Source organism: Xiphias gladius, chromosome 12 (assembly GCF_016859285.1).
Source record: "Xiphias gladius isolate SHS-SW01 ecotype Sanya breed wild chromosome 12, ASM1685928v1, whole genome shotgun sequence".
NCBI lineage: Eukaryota > Metazoa > Chordata > Actinopteri > Istiophoriformes > Xiphiidae > Xiphias > Xiphias gladius.
In genome coordinates this window covers 14788125-14797751 of record NC_053411.1, presented here as the reverse complement: position 1 = coordinate 14797751, position 9627 = coordinate 14788125, and the positions used below count along the sequence as shown (strand labels likewise).

At 39.8% G+C, this 9627-nt stretch overlaps 1 protein-coding gene across 1 annotated transcript; it reads left to right on the top strand.

The window, feature by feature from the left end:
- The first annotated feature begins 987 nt into the window (after positions 1 to 987).
- Positions 988 to 7434, top strand: emc4 (ER membrane protein complex subunit 4). The gene is made up of 6 exons (XM_040141627.1): positions 988 to 1144; positions 2277 to 2434; positions 3235 to 3349; positions 3935 to 4088; positions 4215 to 4375; positions 5588 to 7434. Exons 2-6 carry the CDS (start codon positions 2319 to 2321, stop codon positions 5621 to 5623), a joined length of 582 nt encoding a protein of 193 aa, XP_039997561.1. The 5' UTR covers positions 988 to 1144; positions 2277 to 2318; the 3' UTR covers positions 5624 to 7434.
- The last annotated feature ends 2193 nt before the right edge of the window (positions 7435 to 9627 follow it).

Here is a 9627-nt window from a genome sequence, read left to right as displayed (position 1 = left end):
GCGTACAACTTATAAATACGCCAGAGGAAACGTGGTAAAAGAAAGACAAATAAGGAAATAAAAACCTTGTAAAGCTTACAGGTGTTTTCTGTTTAAACTGCTTTTTTCTGTTAGTACATTGAGCTAGAGATGAAAAGTAGAAGCTGACAGAGAAAAATCGGCTCCGAAAAGTTTTATCTTCCTGCTTGCAAATTATGATTTTCAAAATAAGCTTTATATTGAATATAAAATTTGGTCTAAATAACAAACAGACTGATTAAACAAATCTGAGGTTAAGAATTCCTCTCCTAGTCAGCGAATACAAACATAAACAGAAATGGTCCGGCCATTTCTTTGTTTTTTATGTGGGCAAAACCAAAACAAATGTGCCAATAGTTTTTTTTGTTTTGTTTTTTTTGTATAATGTCTTTGGTAGGTTTCTGTAAATAATAACCGGTGGGAGAAAGCCCACTAAGCATCGTTAGGGATATCTCTTTGACTTTGTTGGACTGAAAAGAGGCTTAATAATATCCAGTCTCAATTATAACGGACATTTCCAGTGAAGTGGACCGGGTACAGAATCATTCTCACTCTTACGATGCCATGACAAACAAACTTTCCCAACAGTGGTTTCAGTCGAACCCAACGATGGCGGCTGGGTGCCATTTTCTCACTGAGGGGACCGCATCGACAACAACTGAAGCGGGGGTATCCGACAGTGTCGAAGAAACTCAAAACGTAAGTACAGGCTCATTTTTAAATGTTTCTTTGCTGTATGGGTTTTTTGTTTTGTTTTTTTTCTTTTCGCTTCAAAAATCAACAACGTGTAATTTTCCCGGGGACGCCAGTGGCGTTTGTTTGTAAAACGAGTGGTAATTTGTTCTACTTTTTGAACATTAGAATTTCATGATAACATAAAACCAGCGACCGAGGAAAAAAGGCACGCCGGGGGTTGAGACATTTCTCCCGAGGTGCCACCAGAGGGCGACAGTGACGCAAGGGGCCCTCGGCGGCAGCGTTATTGCGTCATCATTGCGGGCCCCGGAAGCAGAGAGCGACGAGGAGGTCGACTTGTTCCTCGGCACCGCGAGCAAAATTTCCCCTCATTCCATCGAAAAATAACGATAGAGGAACCGGATAGCAGTGGTTTGGATGTGTCTGTAAGGTACGACCAAGGTTAAATGACGGTGTGTGGGATCATTTATGCATAACGTCAGCGTGAAGTGACCGTAACATCCGGCTCCACATCGTTTTAATCTGGTTAAAAAAGAAAAAAAATCGTGTGGGGTAGTTTCGATTTTCCGGTTTTCAGTGTGAACTGTCGTGTTGATGATGCTTTTACCAGGACAGCGGGAGCCGACTGATGTTGTTCATGGTTGGAGCCACGGCGACTCCGTTTGTAATCAATAACCTCTACTTTTTGACAGCTTTTCGAGTCGTTGAACGGGGCGAGATTCAGACCAGACAGCGTTTCTCTCAAGACCAGGATATAAAATCTGAGTTACGCTAAACATCGTATAAAACATGAAAATATAAAGTCCGAACTTAAAATCACCCTAAAAAGATCTGAGTTTGATTAGATAGAGTACATAGGGCAGAGAAATAAGACCTGTGCACTGGCTGTAAAGAGAGACTTTTGTATGACAGCTGTAGAGTCGAGTCGAGTCGAGTCGATTGGTTGATTTATCGAACTATATTGGTAATCGATTTACCGTTTCAGCCGCTTTTCAAGCACAAAAAAAACCAAAAAACATTTTCTTTGTCGTGCCCGACAGCTTAAGTGATATCTTTTGAGTTTTGGACTGATGGACATACAAATCGAGCTGTTACGATTACCGTTTGAATGGGCACTTTTGCCGGACTAGTTGACATTTCATAGACTAAAGGAATAACTGATTGAGCCAGAAAATAATCGGCAGATTAATCGATAAAGCCAACAACCGTTAGTTGCGGCCCAAGTTGTATGTACTGCGAATCCCGCTATGAATTTGACAGCTATGATAAATTAAATATCATAGAAGTTCCACAATTGGTCATATATCCGATGAAAAAAGTTGTAGTTGCGTATATTCTGGTGTTTAGGTCTGCTCTGGGTTGTCTGTGTGATTTCCTCTGAGGTTTTGGTTTGGTTTTTCCTGATCTCCCTTATTTCTGTGTCGCACATTATTCTGATGGTTTATTGGCTGCTTACATCCAGTAAGACGAGAGACCACTACGTGGAAGCTTTTCGAGGTCTAAATGAAGTGTGACGACCCCGCCCATCTGATTTCTGTGGACCTGTGTTTTTATCTCTGCAGGTTCTTTCTTGTCTCTGAGGTCCAGCAGTGCAGTCGGTTGCCATGGCGTCTCCCGGGGGACAAGGAGGAGGAGGAGGAGGAGGAGCTCTGTCGACGAGAGGAGGCAGCGGGGCCCGGAGGATGAAGTGGGCTTTGGAGCTGAGCTTGGGCAACACGAGGTAGACAGAAACCGAGTACATCCAAACACTCAAACATCAATGAATCAATGAGTGGCCCTTGTGCTTCTCCTCAGAAACTCAGCGGTCCTCCGAGCAAACCTCTACGCACGCAACACCACTGGGGTTTTTCTCACTTTTCTGATGACAGTACAAACACAAGCATGGCTGGACCATTGCTGTTTAATGCAAATGAAACTGAGAAGGCTACACAAATAATACAAACAACTTAAACATGGCACACAAAACAGATCCACATGTCTAGGGTTGGAACGGTAACTGAAATGTCCCACACCTAGACCCCGTAGAACTGAGCCGTAGGAGCTTTAACAAATATAATCCGGGTTAAATGCATTCAAATTTCCATGTTCAAGTACGATCTCCTGATTTAAACCATGAGGACGACCTGCAGAGGTAGAAACTGATCAGTTTTTAAATGGTTTCATGAGCAGGTTGGCAATTGAAAGCTTTTTTGCTGTTTTTTGTGCATTTTTGTAGTTTTCGATGCTTTTTCTTCACAATATCCAAAAATTGTTTTGACATGTTGCCGTCAAGATTTAAACAAAGAGGACACATTATCTTTTTGGGCAAAGAAAAGCTGGGGGCAGGAGCTTTATATGTCCCCTGTTTAAACTCATAAAACAGCTTGTGACCTTTCATGCTTTACCAATGATTTGTGACTCGCAGTGACCAGAGACATCGCTCTTCGCCATATTTTAAAAGGCCTCTGCGCACGAAAGAGTCGCACGCAGTCGATGGTGGGGAATAAAAGCCCAACTCTTTGTGTTAACTCTGTGCTGCAGGAGTCGTGGTGACCGGCAGGGCGGTCAGGGAGACGTCGTTTACCCCATCGGCTACTCTGAGAAACCCGTCCCTGACACCAGCATCCAGGAGACAGACAAGAACCTGGTGGAGAAGGTGAGAAGGAAAAATAAACGTAACCCATCTAGAAAAAAAACATGCAAAGGGATATTTCAAAATAGAAGCAATAAAATTGAATAAAAGCACTCAAAAGAAGTTGACAAAGTTGTTATACAGTCAGCTGCCAGTTTATTAGGTACACTTAGCTAAAAGACACGGAGTGGACAAAATATGACAAACACTTGCAACAACAACAAAAAATTCTTCCATACCACAAACTGCAGCCTCCAAAATGATCATACAGTTGACTCAACACCTCTCCGAAACAGTGTCAACACAAATTGAATTTTGTAACCTTCATGAAGGGAGGATTTGTTGCAGGACTGTTGTATTAGGCTGCATTAGTTTTAGCTTGGTGCTCCTAGTAAACTGGCACGTGAAAGAGAACATATTATGCATTCACACTCAGGGGTTTTAAAGGACCATTTGTGGTGTTTTGGGTGTTTATAATCCCCCCACTGACCAGTTTAGAGGAATAATCCAGATAGTGTAACATGTGAGGGAGGGTAAAATGTTCAACCAGCGGTAATCGCACAAATGTGCTGCCGAGTGTCATCCTCTTTCCTGCCCTTTGTTGTACAGCGTTGCTGGGACGTGGCCCTCGGGCCCCTAAAACAGATCCCCATGAACCTCTTCATCATGTACATGTCGGGAAACACCATCTCCATCTTCCCCATCATGATGGTCTGCATGATGGCCTGGAGGCCCATACAGGCTCTTATGTCCATGTCTGCCAGTGAGTATACGGTATTCAAGTAGTTGGATTTGTAAACTGTTTTGTAGTCCGCTCACATAAAGTTAATTTCCGCATCAAAACCTTTGCTGGCGTTTCATTCGGTCCTTCGTCCCCCCCGTGTCTCAGCCTTCAAGCTGCTGGAGAGCTCCAGTCAGCAATGGCTTCAGGGCCTCGTCTACCTGATCGGTAACCTCCTGGGCTCGGCGTTGGCCATCTACAAGTGTCAGTCAATGGGGCTGCTCCCAACACACTCGTCTGATTGGCTGGCTTTCATAGAACCGCCTCAGGTAAACAACATGATGGATATATTAGCAAATTGTCTTTTTTTTTCTTTATGTTTAATGATGTACAAAATGGCTGCTTCAAATACCTGGAGTTTAATCATGTCATGACAGTTTATGAATGAGGTGAATGAGCTCTGTCGGGTTTGCATAAGACCAACTGGTACATACTCTACCTTTCTCCGGTGTTTTGTTTTTTTTTTTTATGCAGAGCTACGCTTTCCATCACCTCATTATTTGGCTCAAGGTTTTGTCCCATTTGTTGTTTCCCACTTGTTGTGTGACATAAATGTTTTAACAGGACATCATTACACCGTAAAACACATAGGGATAACACTCAAGCCATCACCTGAAATATCGCTATGTATTATAATGTTGTCTTTATTTAATAACAACAAAAATGGCAGTTATGGTCTCCTTTGCAGCCAGTCGATATTTTCTGAGCATCGTCGATTTACAACATGGACCAGAATCAACTTTGCCGTTCTGTTCATTTTGATCAAACTTTTCAAATTTCTGGGGTTTTTCATCCATCCGGCAATATCTCCTCTGCTGTTCTCTTTTAGACCAGTAGAGGGCAGAACACGCTCATTTTCTTACATTACATGTTAAATCGTGATTTATGAAGTAATGTAAACAAGTTTTTTGTTATTTTTTTTAGTCTTAAATCTAAAGTAGCACTTTAATTTTTTTTTTTTTTTTTAGATAATTGCTGCAACAGGTTTTTTTTGGCAAACTGTCAAAATATACATTTGTCAGATTGTAAGAAAAGAGTTTAGTTTAACCATCCTTTTAAAACCTGCAGCAGGAACACCTCAATAGCATAATGTAATCCAGACTTTCCCCAAGGAAATAGTTTTGGCACGGTGGTATAAATTAGCCATGTTTGTTAAGTATACATTTCATTGGCTGTGTGAAGTGTGTCTGTTCTTTTTCCTTAAAGACTCATGTTTTATTTTGATTGTATTGACCTTTATGATGTCAGTGGGGTTGGTTTCTTTGAGACCAACACAAATATTTATGTGTCAGAGTTTTAAAAAATGTTACTGTCACTGGCTGACAAATTCAGATACAGTATATCTGCTCCAGATATTATACAGACATTGTAAATGACGTCAATTCAAGTTATCCGTTTAAAGTTATTTCTGGCTTTAGCCACTCTCTAGTAACGGCTGAACACAAGCCTCATTTAACCATTTTTATGTCTGCTCTCAACAGAGGATGGAGATCATGGGCGGAGGGATGGTGTTGTGAAGAGGATGAACCGTGCACGTAAAGGATTCAGATATTTACCGAGGTTTATATACTGTTCGTTCTCCACCGGCTCCACGCAGCCAGACTACCGGTCACAGCTGAGATGCAACAAAATTTTGCCAGCTGTCTTATTTTCTTGTCCAAAACAGATTCAACCTCGACAGTGGCAGTTACAACAGACGAGATGTTTGTTAAATCTGCAGCAGGATGTGCTGTGCAGCTTTAAGCCACGGCCTTGTCTGCCCCACACAAACAAACACACACACGCACTCACGCACACACACACACAACCTTATGTTACTTACTACAGGCCTGCTGCTCTGCTTTATGTCTTGAGCTCTGCTGTTATCCTTTTTTTATTCTCTAAATAAAGATTTCAAAGCCAAGAAGATCATCATGTTAGCTACTGTTGAACTACTGTAATTTTCTTCACATACACAGGCTCACAATAGGAGATTATTTATGAGGTTGTCCTACAGAAAACAGAGTTATAACATGTTTTTTTCTGTTTTTTTTTGGGGGGGGGACAACATTAATAACAGCACTCTAACTATAACTCCCAAAAAATTGAGTCACAGTCTGTAAAGTGTGCGTGTGCGTGTGCGTGTGTGTGTGTGTGTGTGTGTGTGTGTGTGTTTTTTCCTCTTAATTTTCTCTTTGTTTCTCAGTTTGTAGTGAAACACTTTATTTTGTTAAGATGATTTCAGCATGCTAGCCGGCGACATTTACTAACCTGTATAACTTATAGGTCTGTTTAATTTATACTGATTTGCTCTATGAAAATGTTCTATGAAATAAATCCCTATTGGTTGAAGTAAAATGTTTTCAACTGGGTCAGTAAACGTGTTGTTAGGAAAAAGAAGTGTCTTAATATTGCTCTGGGAATTCTGACATCTGATGATTTCTGCAGAAATGGGTCGGCACCTCGTTCAAACAAGTCGCAATACATATTAAATGGCCTTTTGTCATGTGGACAATGAAAAAGATTAAATGGTGCCAGCAAGTCTTGCAAACCTGTAAAGTCTTATATTAACACTGCTCAGTGATAGTCTGCAAAACCACTATTAGTAACACACATAGAGATGTTACACAATGTTTGTTGTCTAACTATTGACAAAAAAATACTCTACATTGACCAATCTCAGTTTTTTTGTTTTGTTTTTTGTCTTAACTGAAATTTCTGTCAAAGGAGAGAAGAGGCCGGGATGACTGCCAGCCAAATGTGTCTTGGGATAAAACCTTTGTGATGTTAATCACTTAGGACAGCCTGCTTCAGTTAAAAATAGGGTGTTGGTGGGAAAATCGAAACTAAACCACTTCTGGTGAAACTGAACAGTCTTTGGTGAAAACATACTATGTCACAGGCGTGTTGCATAGTGGAAATAATGACGATTTCACGCTTGAAAGCAAGCTCTGACCCGTTGATCGATACTGAACCTTCAAACCTACATCAGACTAAGCCGGTGTGGATCTATACAATCTTATGCAACACTGACGGGGCGGTCTTGTTGGAATCTTGACGGGACCATGAATTTGACATTTCATTCACTAGAACAACAACAAAAAACGTTGAATTGGAGAATCAACGGGTGCCTACACCTTTAAGAAACAAAATTCAGATGTACCGAAAGCACAACGTATGACTGAACATTCACATTTTTCTATCTAAATTCAGTTACTTTGTTAATATTATATGTTGTAATTTAAACCAGTTACTGATATTTTTGATGGTTTTATGTTATTGATTTGGTGGTGGTGTATTAAGATTAGCTGTTTATATTTATTAATTGATCTTGCCTTCATGATTGTATTAACATTTTATTTGTACATCTTATATTATTTGGACCCCAGATTGATTGCTGTGCAACTGCTATGGCAAGATTTAATCGGGATTCCCATAAAATAAATGAAATAAGCAAATAATGTTATAAAAATATAGAATTACATTCACAAATTGTATCCATATTGCCCAAAACGTTAAGGATAACCTTAAAAATGCCTAAAGGAGCCCTGCAAAATTGTCATGTGTCCTGAAACAATCACCTAAAAGATTTTTATTTAATAATTGAAGGGATTTTTTTTTTTTTTAAATGAGCAAGTACAGCCTGAGCTTCCATGCTCGAGCAGTCATACATTGGCCAAATTAAGCCCCTGTTGCCAAAACGGGCATAATTTTGTTATTACTGCCAACTAAAAGTTTGGGAACTTGTACTGACAAGTTGGCAACCTATGAACGGTACTTTAACGCTACTTCATATAAAAATCAAACCTGAACTAAAAAAAATCTACAGAATTTCTTTGATTTAGGTCTTCCTCGTCTCTCCCTAACCCCCCCTTTCATTCCCTCTCCTCGCCCACTTTCTAATGTACTCATTCATGGGTGTGTGTGTGTGTGTTTATTCCACATGCGGAGTTTGGTCTTGGTATCAGCAGCAACACCCTGCACGCAGAACAATAGCAGTCAGGTAGCGCACGGGCAAAACTTGAGGGTCAAGTAGCAGAGAGGTTGTACAGCTTTTGTTGTGATCGTGGGTGAGTAGGGTGTATGAAAGGTGCGCTTTCAAGACTCGAATTTAATCAGTCAACAACCCCAAAACATGACAAGAAAAAAAGATGAGATCCAAGTGGCTTCCTTGCACTTTTAAGTTAACTCATGGGAATGTTATTGTTAGGTAATCAGATTTTTACGTCCACATTTTTTTATGCTGGTCCTGCTCACCTTGTGGGTTTTTTCCACTGCGCTTCCCAGAAGTCATCTGTTTAACTCTTTGCCTTCCTCCCTGGCTGTGGTGATTGCCTCTGAATAAGAAATTGTTTTTCCAAAAAAAAAAAAAAAAAAAGCCAGAAATTAACAGTATGCAACATATTTAGAAACAAAGAGCAGATGTTTTGAAACATGGCCAGAGTAACGCTTGCCGTCAGTCAGTTTTCCGATTTCTCCAAGTATGTAAAGCCATAGAACAAAACATGATACAGTCCCAGATGAAACCTTCTGCAGTTTTTTCCTTTTTACTGCCACAGTATTTAGCCCTCACAAACACATCTCCTATCGTATGTCCGTTCAAATCTGCCTGTCAGAAGGGATGCAACATCTATGATATTACAAAGCAGTTCTGCTGCTCCAGCCAGGAACAACATATGCAACATTTCCTGTGTGGCAGGTGATGAAAGATGAATGAAACAGAAATTTGAGTTTCAACTCTTGAGAGACGCCCGCTGATGAGATCACATTTGGGTGGATTTTCCTCTGCTTTTTGGTAACAATTGCCTGTGATTAAAGTGGCTTTGGATGTTTATTTCAAACGCCATACTCTGTAACGGCCCTAGAGAGGTGTTCATATAGTGAAATTCAGGAGGGACACTGTACCACAACCTGAGGGGCTACTAGCAAAGTACTGCATATATTACCAGTATACTGGTATAGACAATTACAATTTGTATATGCCACACATACTATTTGTTTGTTTTCCATTTGTTTTCATATACTTAAACATAGATCATATGGCTATCATGTAAAGGAAAGTAAGTAGCTTATGAAAGCATATATACCTACTTTACATACATACTTTAAATATACAATATCTACTTCATACATCCATATAAATACAATAATATTTACATATACATTTTTTCATAGGCTAATTACTTTCCTTTAAATACAGGAATTTGTGTATGCTACAATTACTGTATGGTTGTACGTGTTGTCTGTTTGTTTTCATATATGGAAACAGAAGGTAATAGAAAGCTAGAAAGGAAGTAGCATATATGTATATGTCAGTAGCATATATACTTTCTTTGGGTACTTACTTTACTTTATGTAATAGTTACTGTGTTTATAAATACAGTATGGGAACAAACGGACAACAAGCATACAAACACGTTTCCAGTTTCTGTTGACTTTGCTTTACTTCGAGGTGTCCTAGTTCAACTGTTTAAAATTCTTTATATGTGAGATCATGCTTGGCCAGTGAAGTTGTTCTGATTCTGAAAAGAAAAAGAAAAAA

Bases quoted from the DNA above. Each gene is read 5' to 3' on its own strand.
- emc4 (XM_040141627.1), top strand. From the start codon at position 2,319: ATGGCGTCTCCCGGGGGACAAGGAGGAGGAGGAGGAGGAGGAGCTCTG. The intron at 2,435-3,234 runs GTAGACAGAAAC...TCTGTGCTGCAG, and splicing joins CTGAGCTTGGGCAACACGAG to GAGTCGTGGTGACCGGCAGG. The intron at 3,350-3,934 runs GTGAGAAGGAAA...TTTGTTGTACAG, and splicing joins ACAAGAACCTGGTGGAGAAG to CGTTGCTGGGACGTGGCCCT.